Raw genomic sequence first — 17960 nt, forward strand, 5'->3', positions numbered from 1 at the left:
CTGCCCTGGATTCCGGCCCCACTCATTTGGCTTCCCTCCCACCCACCATGACAGGCCCGGGGCAGGTGGGAGGGAGCTGGGACAGGGGGCGTGTGCTGAGGCGGCCCCAGGAGCATAAGCAGTCTTGGGTGTGCCGTGGGCTCTGTGGGTATTTTCTGGGAACCTGCTGGGGTGTGGCAGGGTGACACCTGGAAGGTGTATCTGTCCCTTGAGCCCTCACAGGGCCCTGGTGACCTCCCAGCTCTCCAGTGCGCAGGCCAACAGCCAACCATTTCCTGCCTCAGTTCCCCGAGCTGTGCGCGCCTCCCCACAGGGCTCGTATTAAAGTGAACGGGTTTAGGTCGCCGACAACCATTACCATGCGTGAGCCAGCGGCTGGGTTTCTTGGCTGAAATCTGATCACTGTTGGGCACACCTCCTTGGTCTCTGAGTCTGAAGCACAGGGCGTGTGGGCGTGTGCAGCCAGGCCTGGGACACGAGCTCCTTTACCCTCATTTGGGAGGTAGAAGCGGGATCATCACCAGTTCAAGGCCAGCCTGGGCTACGTAAAGACGGTCTCTGGAAACAAAATAAACACAACGCAAAAGCCCCCAAACAACATCAGAGCGACCCAGAAGCCAGTGGTAGCTCGGCCAGGGCTGCTGTGGGTGAGATGGAGATTGGGGCCTGCAGTCCCCCAGACCCGGTTACAAACTGCACCAAAACTCCGGGCCGCTGATAGTCTCTGCTCAGGGCTAACCAGACCCGGTGGGGATGAGCCACAGGCAGGAAGTGGCCGTGGGTATCTGCCTACAGGTTCCTCACGCCCCAAAGTCCTGACTGTGCCCCATCCCCTCTGGGGGAGGAGGCAGGGAGGCACAGTCACCCCGAGAAGCCCAGTCAGGGGCCTCCAGACCCCTGGTCCCCCACATCTGACAACCCTGTTTCTGCCTGCTGCCTCTCTCCTGGGATGTGTCCCAGGAAAGGTGAAGACATGGCCGAGGCTAGACCCCTGCCCACTCCTAACCCCACCTAAGGTGAGAAGGGGGTAAGGGGGTGGCTTTAACTGGCCTCAACAGGCCCGCCGATCATTACAGAGCCTGACTTTAGCCCCAGGGCTGGCCGGGGGCGGGGGGGGGGGTCCTCAGCGGGCCCTGGGGAAACTGGGACAGATGAGTGAGGAACAGGGGTGGAGGGGGTGGGGAGGGGCCGCAAGGACTGAACCCCTTGTGAGGGAGGACTGGGGTCTGACCCCTGGTCTGATGGCGGAGGACTGAGCCTAGATCCCTGACTCTGAGGGAGAAGAGGCTGGGGTGTGAGGGAAGAGTCTGAGGCTGGACCCTTGGGTTTGAGGGAGGAGGCTAGGGTCTGACCTGGCTATTGGGGCTGAGGGAGCCTGGATCGCTAGGTCATCAGGAGGAGGAGGACTTTGCAAGCGGGGCTCCTGGTCTGAGGGAGGAGGGCCCCTGGGGTTCAGATCCTTCCCCTAACACACCCTCTCTTAAAAGCCTAATGACTCGTCCCGCCCCTCCACCCCCAGGTAACCTGGATCCTAGGAGCCGCGACCCAGTCGCCCAGACCTTCGGGATGGAGAAGACGCAGGACGGAGACGCGCTCAGAGGCCAGACGGAAGCCGAGGGGTCCCAGAACCCCGAGGAGCTGCCCCCATCTCCACAGTCCCCGCCACCACCGCCGTCCCCCAGGTCTCCCTTGTCCCCGGAGACTCCCGAGCTCCCACAGCCCAGCGCTCCCACCGAGGTCGAAGCCAGACAGCTGCTGGTGGAAGAATGGGGACCCCTGAGCGGGAAGCTGGAGCTGCCCCCGAGCCTCAGCTGGAGGCTGCTGTTCCTGGAGCGGCCGCTCTACCGCAACCTGCTCAGCTCGCCCAACCCCGAAGGTGGGGACGCAGCTGGGGACTCCGTGGGCCCCTTCCTCCTCCTCCGAGGCTCCTGTCCCTGCGCACTCTGCGCCACCCCGTCGCTCTGCGCTGCTCTGCGTGCGCTCTCGCCCTGGCCCTCGCCCTCGTCCTCGCCTCTGTCTGTGCTCCTAGATGTCTTCCAGAGTCCAGGGACTCACCGCAACCGCCTACCCGCATCCTTGGTCCCTGCTAGGCTGGTCTAGCCCGGCTCGGATTCCTGCCCTTCCAGTCTAGCTCCGGGGGTAGGGAGGCAGGGGGAGGTGGGCACCGGCCTGAGGCTCCGTTCCCTTGTGTGATTCAGGCATCAATATCTACCAGCCGGCGCCCCCTACGGGTCCCACCCGGAAACCCCTGACGGAGCTGGGTAAGCATTGGGGAGCTCTGCCAGGGAGGACGGCGCCCCTCAAGGAGCGATGTCTCACTAACCCTTCCGTCCTCCCCACTGGCCAGGTAACTTCCGCGGATGGTACATCACTACTGAGAACCTCCAGGGGCCCCTCAGGTGAGCCGCCACAGGGCCTGGCGGTGGGGGTGGAACTAGGTGCCTTTGCCGTGGCTCCTGCAGAGGGACCGCTCTTTCTTGCTCTGGTGACAGGGTTAGTCATAACAGAATGCCTATGAAACATGCGACACAGGCACCCAAGAAGTCTGGCCAGCGCTCAGTAGGTGTTTGATAAACCTCACTCTCATCCGGAGACAGTCACCAGGGAGTCCTCTATTAACCCCAGTGCGGCTCCTGAAAGGTGGATGAGAGGGTGTGTGTAATTCAGGGCTCAGAATCAAATCCCATTTTTTAAAAATTTATTTTCCTTTTCTGTTTTTTCTTTACTGATTAAACTTAAACTAAACAAATCTCTAGGACTGAGTTTAAACTCCAGCCCCTCAGTGGAGGATTCCAGGCAGAGGCTCTACCACTGAGCCAAACCCCAGCCCTCACTGGGGAATTCTAGGCAGGGGCTCTACCACTGAGCCACACCCCAGCCCCTCACTGGGGGATTCTAGGCAGGGGCTCTACCACTGAGCCAAACCCCAGCCCCTCACTGGGGGATTCTAGGCAGGGGCTCTACCACTGAGCCACATGCCCAGCCCCTCACTAGGGGATTCTAGGCAGAGGCTCTACTATAAGTCACACCCCTAGTCCTCTCTTTACTCCCCCCCCTCTTTTTACTTTTTATTTAGAGATAGGCTCTCACTAATTTGCCCAGGTAGGTCTCAAACTTCTAGTTCTCCAAGTCAGCCAATAGAGTAGCTGAGATTCCAGGCCTGGCTCAAATCTTAAGCGTCAGTTTTCATCTGGAACAGAGGCTCCTGTCCCTTGCCCTCCAGAGTCTCCTAGGACCCAAGGACCTTGAGACTGTCACGTGTGTGGTGGGAGGAGGGTCTCCCTGTGACCATACTTCCTCCTCCTCGGGAGGCCTCAGGACTGTGGGACTGCCAGACCCATTTCCTCTTGTTCCTCTGCAGCTGGACCGTGAAGGAGCAGTGTGTGAACCTGCTGGCCAAGAAGCTTTGGGAAGAACTTCTGGACGACGAGCAGCCTGACATCACCGTCATGGACTGGTGTGCCCCGCCCCGCCGACTTCGTGCCCCGCCCCGCCGACTTGGTGCCCCGCCCCGCAGACTTCGTGCCCCGCCCCGCAGACTTCGTGCCCCGCCCCGCCGATCAGGGCCGTTCAGGCTTCCCTGTCGCCCAGGGCCTGAACCTCTCCACACCCCTTGACACTGCGCCCCGCCCCGCCTCCCGTCCTGCCTCCTCTGGCCCTCTGACACAACCTGGTATCTTTCAGGTGTCAACTGGGTGGGGTCCCTCTGGCTCAGGCTGTTCCTTTATCTCCCGAAGCCTTTGCCCCTCTGTGATCCCCAGATTCATGCTCCTCTTGCGAAGGGGTAGTTTCACACCGCTCCCCTGGATGCCTACCCCAGCTACAGGAAGGGGCCATAAACCCCAACGCCTGCATTCCCACCCTACCCACCCCTCTCTCTGCTCCCCCTGCCTGCACCGCATCTCACCCTGGTGTCTGCCTGTTCCTCCCATCTACATACGGAGCAGTCTCTGTTGGTGACATGTCTGCTCCACCACGGGGCCGGGCATGGGGCTGGAGAGTTGTGTGATGGGGCCCGGGCCGGGGGCTTGGGGCTGAGATGGCGTGACAGCTGCGTGAAAGCCTGCCCCTCTCCAGGTTCGAGGACAGCCGCCTGGACCAGTGTGTTTACGAGTTGCACGTGTGGCTGCTAGCAGCTGACCGCCGCACTGTCATCGCCCAGCACCATGTGGCCCCGCGGACCAGTGGGAGAGGTCCGCCCGGCCGCTGGATTCAGGTGAGCCGCCCTGCCGGGCCCTGCCCACACCGGTGTTCTTTCCCAGGGCCTTGGGCAGGCGCAGGAGGGACCCCGGCTGCCACGGACGGCCTGCTGAGGCTTCCTTCCTAACCCTGGGCTGCCACAGGTGTCCCACGTCTTCCGGCAGTACGGACCCGGAGTGCGCTACGTCCACTTCCAGCACAAGGCCAAGAACCGCATGGAGGCTGGCGGGCTGCGCAGGACGAGGGTGACCGACTCCTCCGTGTCTGTGCAGCTCCGGGAGTGACCACCGGCCAGCTCCCCAAGTCTGCCCGGGCCCTTCGGAAGGGTGTTTGTCCCCTCTGAGCCCTTCCATGATGCTGCTGCTTCCAGCTTCCCCTATGTGTGCTTAGCCAGGGTCTGACCCCTGCTGACCCCTGACCCCTCCCTACCCCTGACCCCTGCTCACCCCTGACTTCTCCTTACCCCCTGCTGACCCCTGACCCCTCTCTACCCCTGACCCCTACTGACCCCTCCCTAACCCCCGACCCCTGCTGACCCCTCCCTACCCCCCACCCCTGCTCACCCCTGACCCCTCCCTACCCCCGACCCCTGCTCACCCCTGACCTCTCCTTACCCCCTGCTCACCCTGACTCCTCCTTACCCCCTGACCCCCTGCTGACCCCTGACCCCTCTCTACCCCCTGCTGACCCCTGACCCCTCTCTACCCCTGACCCCCTGCTCACCCCTGACCCCTCCCTACCCCCTGACCCCTGCTCACCCCTCCCTACCCCCCTGACCCCTGCTCAACCCTGACCCCTGCTGACCCCCTGACCCCTGCTCACCCCTGACCCCTCCTCCTCCCTCAACCCTCTCCTCATTCTCTGGCCCTTCCCCCCACTCCATGGCCCCTCCACGCCCCTCCTCCTCCCTCAGCCCCTCTCGCCTTCTCATCCTTCATACCCTTCCTCCCTCCCTGGCCCTCAGCCCCGGCTCCTCCCCCTGGCCCCGCCTTGCTCCCTTCCCTCCTCAGCTCCTCTCTAACAGTTTCTCCCCACCCGGTCTCCTGGGGTCTTCTTTGCAGCTCCCTGAATGTGACTCTGAGCTGGGGCCGCCCCTTGCGAACCGCCGCTGGTCTCACAGTAGGTGTTCAATAAACCTTCCTAGAGGGACCGTCAGAACACACGTGTGCTGGGAGAGGCTGAGCGTCTGCCTGGTCTCGCTGCAGAGGCTGAGCGTCCCCCTGGTCTCGATCCCTAGAGCCTCCCCCAGTCCTCGGCTCCCGCTCACAAAGCCTTGACTGCTGGTAATTCTGTGACCTCCAGGTGTCCACATTGACAGTGAACTCTCACCTCTTTTCCCAGTGCTTGGAATCGACCTTGGGTTTTTTTGTGTATTCTGGGTAGGTTCTCTGAAAACACTGAAATATGTCCCCCAGAGCTCTTTTTATTTACTGAAATCCTGAGACAGGGTCTAGCTAAGTGGCCCACACTCGGTTCAGTTTTCAATCCTCTGCCTCAACCTTTCGAGTAACTGCGGTTACAGGTCTGCACCATGGGGCCCCGCCTGACCCCTATTTGTTCCTTCTGCCCTGTGGGTCTTGGGAATCGAACTCAGGCATCAAGATTGATAGCGAGCCCTTCACCCTCTGATCCATCTCAGAGTCCGTCTTTTTATATCCCCCAGTGTGTGTCCTGAGGATTCCTATTTACCCATTCTCCCTCAGCCCTTAACTCCTAGACTCTTCCCAAACCGCAGGCCTGCCTCCAACTGACCCCGGATTTCATTCCTGCAGAGCTGTTCCCTTATCTCTGCCCAGGACACTGTGTCTTCCCCATCCCTAGAGTCACCCAAACCAGACAGCCAATAAGAGCCCTGATGCCTGGGGCAAAGGTGAAGCAGAGATCGCAACCTGAACAGAAGCATAAATTCGAACTAAAGTGTCTTCCATGTGTCAGACAGGGATCACTGAATGTCATTAACAACCCAGAGTCACCTGTAATCCCAGCTACTAAGGAAGCTGGGTCTCAAATTAAAAGGTAGCCTGGGCAATTTAATGAGACCCTGTCCCCACATGAAAAGTAGAGAGAGGGCTGGGGGTGTGGCTCAGTGATAGAGCCCCTGCCTAGAATCCCCTAGTGAGGAGCTGGGGGTGTGGCTCAGTGGTGGAGCCCCTGCCTAGAATCCTCCAGTGAGGGGCTGGGGGTGTGGCTCAGTGGTGGAGCCCCTGCCTAGAATCCCCCAGTGAGGGGCTGGGGGTGTGGCTCAGTGGTGGAGCCCCTGCCTAGAATCCCCCAGTGAGGGGTTGGGGTTGGGGTGTGGCTTAGTGGGAGAGCCCCTGCCTAGAATCCCCCAGTGAGGGGTTGGGGTTGGGGTGTGGCTCAGTGGGAGAGCCCCTGCCTAGAATCCCCCAGTGAGGGGCTGGGGTATGGATCAGTGGTAGAGTCCCTGCCTAGAATTCCCCAGTGTGGAGCTGGGGGTGTGACTCAGTGATAGAGCCCCTGCCTAGAATCCCCCAGTGAGGGGCTGGGGGTGTGGCTCAGTGGTAGAGCCCCTGCTAGTATGTGCGAAGTCCTGGGTTCCATCTACAACATCTAAATAAATACAGACAAGACAACAGTAACAACAGCAGCAGAAATCAAAGACTACCACATCACCCAACACACAAGGCTCTAGCCTGGCGCAAGGTTCCAGAATGACCCCTGATGTTCTAGGCATGAATGGTGAGGGTTTGTGAGTTCCCTGGAAAGCTGAGGGATGTGTACCCGAAGTAAACAAGGAACGTTTAAACACTTAGACAGTAGCAAGCATTGCCCTCCGTTGCCCCCTAGGATCCAAGGCTGTGTCTCCAGCCTGGACTGACCCGGATCTGATCATTCCGCTCCCCCTCCCCGTTCTATGCAGTCCCGGGTGCATTTGGGTCTCAAACACAAGCAGACAGCACACAGGGGTAACTTCTCAAGGGCTGTATTACAGGGCGGCTGCGATGGCGGGCAGCAGGGCCATCTGACTCCTGGCTCTTGGGGCCGCTGCAATCCCCAGGGTCAGGTGGGGTTGGGCTCAGCACTGTGTGGCGTTGGAGATGACAGGCCCTCAAGGCATCAACTGCACCTGTAACAGAAACAGGAGTTCTCAGCGCGGGTGCCAGGGCACGGAACGACCTGTCTGAGGCAGGACGCCAAGGCTCCAGGCTCAGGAGGGTTTGGGGTTGGCGATTTTTCAGGGGTTCCGAGGGGCTGATTCAGGATGATTCTACACTGGGATACAGGGTACCTGGGGTCTGTGGGATTTGGGGGATGACTGCTGGATTTGGGGACCCTCAGGATTGGCGCTGGGAGGTCCAGGGATGATTCTGGGTTTCAGGCTGATCTAGATGGGGGAGGGGTTCAGGGCCGGAAATCTAGACTAGACCAAATGTTCGAGACTTGGGCCTGGGGTCTTGAGGCCTGAGAGGAGTCTTGAGTATAAGAGTTAGGTTCAAACGCAGCAAGGGGGCAGTGACTTCATGTCTAGCACCCCAAAGGGACCAATGAAGTGGGGAGGGGTCTTCTAGAACCTCGGAGGCACATAGGGAATGGAGCGCAGCTTCCTGGTCTGGGGAGCCCAGGGTGTGTCTGAGAGACTTGGGGGGCTGAGGGCCATAAGGTGGAGGATAAGAGGCCCAATCTAGGGGTGCCCCGGGAGATGAGGCCCCCAGAAACAGTTGCTAGAGGAAATCTACTTTTCCTAGTATGAGTTGGGGAGCGAGCGGGGTGTCTGTGGATTCTTGGACTTGGGGTGGGTGGGGTAAGGAGTTCAGAATGTTAGGGTCACAGGACTCACTTGCAGTAGAGGCCAGAGATGGCGTTGGACCAGTCTCCGAAGATGCCTCTGCGGTACTCTTCCAGGCGCGGGTAGCTGCCTGCCGAGAACTTACGACTCTTGCCTTTCTTGCCGGGGAGAGACCACACGGTGAGCTCGCAGCGCTGGGCCACTACCAGAGACGAAGCCGTGTTGGCCCAGTCCGAGGGCAGGTAGGGCAGGTCGCTGCCCGGCTCCAAGGACAGCTGGGCTCCCTGGCAGCAATTGTCATAGTAGGGATCACTCTTGTCGTAGAGCCTGGCGCATGTGCGCGTCCCGTCTTCCCTCTTCAGGTCTGCAGGCACCGGACAGGTGCCGCGGGCACCGGGGACGGCCACCAGAGCCAGGGCCAGCAGCAGCAGGCACAGAGGGGCCATGGTGACAGTGCGCCACGAGAGATCGCTGGTGCATTTATGCGTCCGACCCATGGGAAGAGAGAAGCTGCAAGATAAAGACTGGGAAGGAAGAGGACACGCCCTCTGCCTCAGGAGCCAGAGACCTCGATGGTCAGCGTGGAAAACCCCACACCCTGAGTGATAAATACGCGGTGGAAGTAAGATCCTAACACCTTGGAGCCTGAGTGTTCAAACACCGTTGTGAAGACAGTCAAGGGGCTGGAGGTGCGGCTCCGAGTGCTCGCCTAGTACCCAGGAAGCCTTGGGTTTGATCCTTGTGACTGTTTACAGCGCTGCTGCAGTGGTGCAGGTGCTAGGGAGGTAGAGGCAGGGGAGCATCCTTGGCTACAAAGCAAACTGGAGGCTACCCTGGGATGTATTCCAGACCCTGGGTGAGCGGGAGATAGACCATAGATAGATGGGTGGGTGGGTGGATGGATGGATGATAGATACATAGATAGACACGTAGAGAGATAGGAAAGGAGATGACTCAGAGGTTCAGATCCTTGGAGAGGACCCTGATCCAGGGGTTCATCACTTCTGGTCCCCATGGGCACCTCGCAATCACACACACATTCTCCCACAGAGATACATATGCATACAAGCAGAGATACATATGCATACATGTAACAGATTTTTAAAAAGATTTATTTATTATGTATACAGTGTTTTGCCTGCATGTATGTCCACGGGCCAGAAGAGGGCGCCAGATCTCATTACAGACAGTTGTGAGCCACCATGTGGTTGCTGGGAATTGAACTCAGGACCTCTGGAAGAGCAGTCAGTGCTCTTAACCTCTGAACCATCTCTCCAGCCCAAATCGGATCTTTTTCTTTTTTTAATGGGAAATGTGAGGGCTGGAGAGATGGCTCAGCAGGGAAACCTGACTTCGGAGTCCCCAGCACCCATGAAAAAAGTCTAATGGCCCTGTGCTCCTGTAACCCTCGCACGGCAGCGGACAGAGGCAGGAGGATGGCTGGGGATTGCCAGCCGGCACCCTGGCTCCAGGTTCAGTGGGACACCCTGTTTTCAGACAGAGCAGGGATCATCCGTGGCCTCTGGTCTCTGTCTACACGTGCACACCAATGCATACACCCCACACGTGTGTGCACATACCACACACACACACACACACACACAGTCACAAAAGAGGAAAAAGGGAAAAGCGGCTGAAAACGGTGGTGCAGACCTCTAAATTCCAGCACCAAGGAAACTGAGGGACGAGGAGTGAGAACTCTGAGCTAGCCTGGGCTACAGATTAGGGCTGTCTGAGAAAACCCAAGGGGCTGGGCATGTTAATTAAGTGAATAATTTGGCTAATGAAAAAAGGGTTCCCTCCCTCATGCCGGAATTGTTGAACTGGATAGACGCGTTCTCGTAACCAGAGGTGGGTTTCCACCCTCTGGTCGTAGCTAGCATACAAGGAGAAATGAGCCCCTCTTCCCTCACCCCTACCCCCGCACTAAAGCACAGGCCCGGAGGGGAAGGTGAGCACAGGGGCCTCCCACCCTCACCCTGTATCTCAAGAACTGGAGATACGCTTGTGTGTGGTTCTGGGTATGGAGCCCATGGCCTCAGGCGAGCTACACTCCAGCCATGCCAGGGAGTTTCCCTTCCTCCTCCCCCTCCTCCTCTCCATCCTCCTCCCCCTCCTCCTCTCCCTCCTCCTCTCCCTCCTCCTCTCCCTCCTCCTCTTTTAGTTTTCTGAGGTAGGATCTCAATACATAGCTGACCTTAAACATGCAGCCATCCCCCTGCCTCCGCCGCACCACACAGCCTGCTCACCTGTGAAATTGGCAGTATTGTCTTTCTACCCTGTCAGATTGTAAAGATGACAACAGGGGAGTGACAGCGAGTGTGTCTTAGTGCCTGACATGGAAGTCAATGATGGAGACTGAACCTAGCCCGGGCGGGGAGCTCATCTGTAGTACCACCAAGTATGAAAAGAAAACCTGGGGTCTGGGAAGGCGGTTCTGACTGCTTGTACATAAACACGAGGACCTGGGTTCAGATCCCAGCACCGATGTGAAAAGCCAGGTGTGAAAGCATGGCTGTGCGAGCCTGTACCGGGCAAGCATACAAGCAGAGCCCAGGGCTCTCCAGTGGGCACGCAAGCTGACCTGGTGACCTTCAGGTGCCGGAAAGATCCTCTCTCAAAAGTAAGTGGGCAGGGGCTGGAAGGAGGTCTCAGGGTTAAGAGCACTGCCGGAGGACCTGGGTTCCATTCCCAGTACCCACATGGTGGCTTCCAGCTGCCTGTAACTCCAGTTCCATCAGATCCAACACCCTTTTCCAGTTTTCATGGGCACTGGATATGCATGTGGTGCACTCATACACATAGAGCAAAATGATTTCAGTTTTTTAAAACTACAATATAAGTGGAGAGCCGGAGAGTTGGCTCAGTGGTTAAGAGCACTCACTGTTCTTCCAGAGGACCTGGGTTCAATTCCCAGCCACCTGTTGCTCCATACCTACAGACAAAAGATGAATGCCCATGAAATAAAAAAATTAACAAAAAGAAATCAAGGTGGTGGTGCACACCTTTAATCCCAGCACTCGGCAGGACGAGGCAGGTATCTGAGTTCGAGGCCAGCCTAGTCTATAGAGAGAGTTCCAGGGCAGCCAGGACTGCACAGGGAAACCCTGTCTCAAATAAATAAATGCATAAACAGCATTTTTATGAGAAGGGCCCCCGGTGCTGCTGAATGTCAAGCTCTGATCTTTACACGCCCACAAGCACATGTGCAAACACATGAACGCTCACATACTATAAATATCCACAAGCGCACACACAAAACAGGGAGTACCGAGGCTGCCAAGAAGGTTCACCGGGCGAAGGGGTGACAGCCCCAGTTCAGTGCCTGTGACCCACACAGAAGCCAAGGAAGAGTACCGACTCCACGGCAGTCTCCTGTGACCTCTGCAGCCTGACCATCATGCACGGGGTAATAACAAATAAAGCTTATAAAACGTAGTAGAATTGCCCAGGGATCCAGATCGCCTGGGTCTGGACCCCAGCTCCTCTATGACCCTGAACCTCACAGGGATGGGACCTATTTCAGATTCAAGTGCAAGGAGTAAGCGGGTAGGTCCCGTGAGAGCACCAGGAGGCCGGCTTCTTCATTCTCCTGTGCCCGCCCCCCAGTACTGAGATTACAGGCACGCACCACCACAGCCCCAGCCTCAGGCTCGCAAGGCAAGTGCTTTACCCCCTGAGCTATCTCTGCAGCCTGGAGCGTAAACTCTGCCAAGTGCTTGCTGAGTGCCTTGGGACAGGTGTACTTATCTCTCTGAGCTTTGGTTGATTCTGCCCTCAGTAGGATCATAGATGATAACACTGATCAACAAGGCCATTTATAATGAGTCCAAACCACCACACACCACCCACGTCATTGTTATTTGTAAATGCATGTGAATACCTCGTAGAAAATATCAGGCAAGTGTGAAATCGTATGTGTAAATGTGCAGAGCCTGCGACCTGCTGGGTCAGATGCAGGGTCACCCCTATTCTTAGCACAACCCTGAGACCCTCACCTGCCCCAGGCCAGACCCAGCTCTTTGTCCCTCTTTCCATTCTCATGATTCACGCAATCTAATCTCCAGCTGCTAACTTCCCAGGAACCTTTCGGGCCTCAGGGTCATAGAGGCCCAACTCTTGGTCCACAGGCGTGGAGCCATAGATACCAGAGTGTGGTGCAGTCACCTACAGCTGCGTACACCCAGGAGGGTCCCAGGAAAGGGACCACAGCATGTCTCACACCACACACCACCATCATAGGGACTACAGAACAGGCCATGGCACAGCTACCCCACCCAACACACATGTAGGAAGAGGAACTGATGTTGGCCATCTAGTCTCTGGTGTTTTTACTAGCCTTTGTTTTTGTGATATGTGGAGTCACAGATAGTTAAGCAGATACTCTATCACTGAGCCACACCCCCAGCCCCTTGCAGGGGCTCTACCACCGAGTCATACCCTCAGCTCCTCACTGGGGGATTCTAGGCAAGGGCTCTACCACTGAGCCACGCCCCCAGCTCCTCACTGGGGGATTCTAGGCAAGGGCTCTACCACTGAGCCACGCCCCCAGCCCCTCACTGGGGAATTCTAGGCAAGGGCTCTACCACTGAGCCACGCCCCCAGCCCCTCACTGGGGGATTCTAGGCAGGGGGCTCTACCACTGAGTCACACCCCCAGTCCTTCTCCAGGGATTCTAAAGGGCACACTCTGAATGTAGTGTGGAAGACACAGGTTCAATACACAGGCCTAGAGAGAAACAGCCACCAACATCCTGGTCCCAGTGCAATCAGGGCACCATCACCTGCAAGGCCCACCCCTCGCTCACTCCAGCCCCACACTCCACAAAGTCTCCACCGTTCACACCCCCACACAGGCATCCAACTAGTTTATGTGCGCACATGTTCAGCACCTCCACTCGGGAGCAAGTCTCTTCACCGAGTGTTCACAGACACTAGAGAAGCTCAGAAAAACAAACACCCCACACAACAGTCTTTCCCAGGAAGAACGTAAGAATGCCTCGCCCTTGAGGAATCCATGGGCCTCAGAGAGCCAGACGGTAAATCGATAACTCAGATACCATATGAAAGGGGCCCTAACGAGCACGTTGCAAAGGACTCTGGGAATGCACTGGAAAGAAAGGTTGGCTCCTTCTTTAAATTTCCAGCCACACATTTTGATTAGTAAAAGAAATCCTCTTTTTAGATCCCTCAACCTTGATTCGACATTTTTCCAGCAGCCCAGAATAAAGGAGATTGCTGCCCATGTGAAATCACCCCTGGGAGGAAAAGGAATGTGTCTCGTTTAGAGTAATCACTACGCTCGAGTACCGTTATGGATGGCATGGGGTCTGAATAACACAGCTGGCCTGGAGACGGCTCGGTGGCTGATGTCACTTCCTGGAGCCCATGTGTGCTGGAAGGAGAGAAGCAGTTCCTAAAGCTGCCCTCTGACGTCTCCACAAACGCCGTGGCAGGTGCTCACAGACACACACTCACCCACACGGAGTTTTACGTGTAAATATGAAACTGGCTGCGGTGGCACACACCTTTACCCCCAGCACTCGGGAGGCAGGGACAGGAAGATCTCCGAGTTCGAGGCAGCCTGGTCTACAGAGTGAGTTCCAGGCCAGTCAGGGCTACGCAGAGAAACCCTGTCCCAAGGAGCACTAGAGAGATGGCTCGGAGACTAGGAGCATTTGCTGTTGTTCAAGACGACCCAGGTTCAGTTCCCAGCACCCACATAACAGCTCACAGCATCTATACCGATGGTTCCAAGGGACCTGACCTACTCTGTGGGCACTGCACATATGTGATGCTCAGACATGCATACAGGCAAAACACCCATACACATAAAATAGAAAGTAAAGGAAAAGAGGAGGCTTTGTTTATTTGGTTGATTGTTTTTTGTTTTTGTTTTGTTTTTTTTGTTTGTTTGTTTGGTTGGTTGGTTGGTTGGTTGGCTGGTTTTTGGTTTTTCCAGACAGGGTTTCTCTGCATCGCTTTGGAGGTTGTCCTGGAACTCGCTCTGTAGACCAGGCTGGCCTCGAACTCACAGAGATCCACCTGCCTCTGCCTCCCGAGTGCTGGGATTAAAGGTGTGTATCACCACTGCCCCACTGTTTTTTTTTTAAATATAAGTGAAAATGTTGTTTGTATGTGTTTCGTGCATACCGAAGACTTGCGATCAATGCTGAGCATACCAGGCCGTCAGAAGTCACTGCTGCTGAAGAATGGCAGGTACCCTGTGGAATTGTTTTCTTCAGTCACTCACGACTTAACCATGGGGACACATGCTTTTTTTTTGTTGTTGTTTTGTTTTTGTTTTTCGAGACAGGGTTTCTCTGTGGCTTTGGAGGCTGTCCTGGAACTCGCTTGGTAGTCCAGGCTGGTCTCGAACTCACAGAGATCCGCCTGCCCCTGCCTCCCAAGTGCTGGGATTAAAGGCGTGCGCCACCAACGCCCAGCCGGGGACACATCCTAAGAGCTGTGTCATGGACTTGTGCAAACATTACAGACTACTCACACCAGATGGTGGTGACTTACCGGGTGATGTCATCTGAGGGGACCATGCCACAGACATGGTCCCTGCAGACAGACATGTCATTATTATATACATAGCAGGATTGTCTTAAAGAGACATTTCTATTTTAAAATCTGTGTGTCTATGAGTGGGTGTGTGCATGTGGGTGCTCTCAGAGGGAGAAGACTGTATTGGGTGCTCTGGAGCTGAGTAACAGCTGGTTGGTTGTGCACCACCTGATGTAGGTCGTGGAGAGCCAAACTCAGGTTCTCTATAACAACAGCAAGGGCTCTTAACTGCTGAACCATTGCCTCAGCCTCCCAGTTCATATATTGTTTTTATTTATTTATTTTTGATTTCTTCTACTTAGAGATCGGTGTGTATGTAAATGTGCCACTGTGTGTATATTGATAGTGTTTGTGGTACTGAGGATGGAGTTCAGAGCTTTATGTATGCCAGGTAAGTCCTCTGCCATTGAGCCACACCCCCAGCCCCTCACTGGGGAATTCTAGGCAGGGGCTCTACCATTGAGCCACATCCCCAGCCCCTCACTGGGGGATTCTAGGCAGGGCTCTACCACTGAGTTACTTTACCCTATTGTCATCCAAGTTTTATTGTTTTTCTCTCTGTCCTAGGGATGGAACCAGGGTCTGGAGTGTGCTAAGCTGCCTGTGAGCTGCATCCCATTCCAATTAACCAGTTAGATTTACACAACCTTCTGAGAGTCGGGATGAATCCTTTCATTGTCCTGTTTTGTCCCACCTGGGGCCCTGATCTTCCCTGTGGCCAGGCAGCCCTGCCCACTGGATCTGGGCGGGCAACTCAGAAGAGAAAGAGAAGCCCAAACGGCTCCTGCCTGGGAAAAGGAGAAACAGCTCAAGAGGAAGAGAAGAAAAAAGTCCTTGCCTGAGGAGGCTAAGATCTGCTAAGAAAAAGGAAGTGTGTGCTCCTTTTGCTGTGGTGTCTCAGACGACAGAAGTTCCAGACAGACAGACAGACACACACACACACACACACACACACACACACACACACACAAAGCAATAAAAATATAATGTGGCCTAGAGGTGTGAGTCGACCGTATAATAGACCCAGGGTTTAATTCCCAGTACCAATCCAAGCCAATCCAACTAAACCAAACTGCACCAAACCACACCACACCAAATCACATCAAACCACACCACACCACACCACACCAAACCATACCACATCAAACCACACCACACCAAACCACACCACACTAAACCACACCAAACCAAAAAAATGGACCTGGTGGTGCAGAACTGTCATCCAAGCTACCCAGAAGCAGAGGCAGGAAGACTGCGCATGTGTGTGCACGCGTGTGCGCATGCGTGTGTGTGCGTGGGGGGGTGTGGGTGTGTTTGTGTGTATGTGTGTGTGCCTGTGTGTGTTTGTATGTATAGATGTCTGTACCTGTATGTGTATGTGTGTGTACCCATGCGTTTGCGTGTGTCCCTGTGTGTATGTGTTCATGTGTGTATGTGTTCATGTGTGTATGTGTTCATGTGTGTATGTGCCCGTTTGCCCACACATGTGAATCATCTTCCTCTATCACTCTCCACCCTACTTTTTGAGACCTAGTCTCTCACTGAACCTGGGGCTCACCACCAGCTCAATGGCCGCTCAGTGATCTTCAGGAAGCTCCCTGTGTCCACCTCTCCCCCCTTCCTCCAGCACTGAGGTCACAGGGCACCTTGGCCACCTCGCTTTAAACTTGGGCGCTGGCCAGGTGGCGGTGGAGTAGCGTATGCCCTTAATCCCAGCACTCCAGAGGCAATGTCTCTTCTACAGAGCAAGTTACAGGGCTGCCCAGAGAGACCCTGTCTCAAAAACCTAAATAAATAAATAAACTGGAGCCCTCAAATTCTATCACCCGCTGAGTGCTTTCCCTGGTCCTCATGCTTCATTTTTGAGGCAGGATCTCACACAGCCCAGACTGGCTTCACCATGCAGTTGCAACTGTTCCTGATCCCCCTGCCTCTGCCTGCAAGTGCTGAGCTTACAGGAGTGAGCTACCAAGCTTGGTCTTGGTGCCTTCTTACTGTGCAGCCACAGCAGAGGGCGTGTGTGTGTGTGCGAGAATGGAGGGGCTCTCCCGCCTCTGCTCTCCCGCCTCCGCTCCTGTTAGAGCTAATTCACTCCCACTTGTAGCCAGCTTCACCCGTTTGTGACGGTGACATGCTCGTGACGTCATCACCTCTTACAGGTCCCATCTTTCAATGCTCTTGGTGTGACAAGTTTCCACGTGAGTTTTGAAACTGCAGCAGGTGACGGCTGTTGAGGTAGGATCTCTTGGGAGGAATATCACAGACTTGCTGTCATCCCGTAGTCATTCTTGATGGCTCAGATAGGTTAAAATTCATTTTGGTTGGAAACAATAGAAACCCACTCAAAGCAGCGTAAGTGGGGGCAAGTGTACTATAAGGGAAAAGAATGCGTGAGAGCTCTGACAGGAACACTTTGGCACTGACTTGTACAGTTGAATATATGCAAGTTCTAGAAGCCAGAAACTACACTCAGGTATGTCATGAAGAGCCCTTGCAACGCCACAGAAGCTGAAGAGAATCTTCTTTGAGGCCGAGTGTGGCGGCACACACCAGTAATCCCATCCCTTGGAGCACAGACTGGAAGATCAGGGGTTCAAGGCCAGGCCCGGCTCTATGGTGACTTCGGCAGATGGAGACGGAGAAAAAGAAAGCAGTCAGTCTCTCGGCCTCTCAAGCTAAGAAGCAACCCGCATTCTGTCTGTGCCCGGGTCTCGCTATGTAGCCCAAGCTGGCCTTAAATTCACAGTCGCCCCAGAACGCTGGGTTTGCAGATGTGTCACGACACCTGGTTAGTCTTCCTCTTCCTCTGGTTCTGGGTGACGGAACCCAGGGCAGCACCTGTGCCCTACCACTGAGCAATGCCCCAGCCCCCAAATCTCCATTCTACATAAACCGCCACTCACAATCATGGGTGTTTGGAAGATGGCTTGAGACGTTGCCTCGGGCTCAAAGCTACATGAAGCGATGTGGCAGAACGCAGCCACACTCGGGCGCACCCCTGGTGACACGCATAGAGGCTCCAAGGCATGAGTGTGCAGACGCAGGCTGAGGGGACCCACACGCAGCCTCATCAGCTATGCTGGTCATCCCTGTGGCAATTACATGCAGGGAGCCGTCCCATGATGGCTGCCAGAATCCCTTAGGACACCCTCAGCCATTCTTTTATGTTCTACCTTTTCCACTCCCCAAACACGTGCGCGCGCGCGTGTGCATGTGTAGGGTGTGTGTGTAGGGTGTGTGTGTGTGCGTGTGTATATGTGCGTGTGTGTGTATGTGTGTGTGAGCATGTGTATGTGTGTGTGTGTACGGGGAGAGGGTATGTGTGTGTGTGAGGGGGTATGTATGTCTTTGTCTCTGTCTCTCACCACTGTCGTAGAACTTTTATTTGTTTTTTCGAGACACAGTTCCTCTGTGTAGCCCCAGCTATCCTGGAACTCGCTCTG

General features: G+C 55.7%; 2 protein-coding genes across 2 annotated transcripts; one reads left to right on the top strand and one right to left on the bottom strand.

The window, feature by feature from the left end:
* Positions 1 to 1520: 1520 nt before the first annotated feature.
* On the top strand, positions 1521 to 4686 carry Nccrp1 (NCCRP1, F-box associated domain containing). Its single transcript, XM_005086211.4, has 6 exons — positions 1521 to 1876; positions 2199 to 2261; positions 2348 to 2399; positions 3362 to 3457; positions 4078 to 4216; positions 4344 to 4686. Exons 1-6 carry the CDS (start codon positions 1567 to 1569, stop codon positions 4482 to 4484), a joined length of 801 nt encoding a protein of 266 aa, XP_005086268.2. The 5' UTR covers positions 1521 to 1566; the 3' UTR covers positions 4485 to 4686.
* Positions 4687 to 7128: 2442 nt separating this feature from the next.
* On the bottom strand, positions 7129 to 8433 carry Sycn (syncollin). The gene is made up of 2 exons (XM_005086212.4): positions 8000 to 8433; positions 7129 to 7288 (listed from the first exon to the last, which is right to left on the bottom strand). Exons 1-2 carry the CDS (start codon positions 8392 to 8394, stop codon positions 7279 to 7281), a joined length of 405 nt encoding a protein of 134 aa, XP_005086269.2. The 5' UTR covers positions 8395 to 8433; the 3' UTR covers positions 7129 to 7278.
* Positions 8434 to 17960: the final 9527 nt, after the last annotated feature.

This window comes from Mesocricetus auratus, unplaced genomic scaffold, assembly GCF_017639785.1.
Source record: "Mesocricetus auratus isolate SY011 unplaced genomic scaffold, BCM_Maur_2.0 Super-Scaffold_100038, whole genome shotgun sequence".
NCBI lineage: Eukaryota > Metazoa > Chordata > Mammalia > Rodentia > Cricetidae > Mesocricetus > Mesocricetus auratus.

Excerpts from the sequence above, each read along its gene's own strand:
- Sycn (XM_005086212.4), bottom strand. The coding sequence starts at position 8,394 with ATGGCCCCTCTGTGCCTGCTGCTGCTGGCCCTGGCTCTGGTGGCCGTC.
- Nccrp1 (XM_005086211.4), top strand. The coding sequence starts at position 1,567 with ATGGAGAAGACGCAGGACGGAGACGCGCTCAGAGGCCAGACGGAAGCC. Across the intron at positions 2,400-3,361 it reads AACCTCCAGGGGCCCCTCAG|CTGGACCGTGAAGGAGCAGT; the intron begins GTGAGCCGCCAC and ends GTTCCTCTGCAG. Across the intron at positions 4,217-4,343 it reads CGCCCGGCCGCTGGATTCAG|GTGTCCCACGTCTTCCGGCA; the intron begins GTGAGCCGCCCT and ends GGGCTGCCACAG.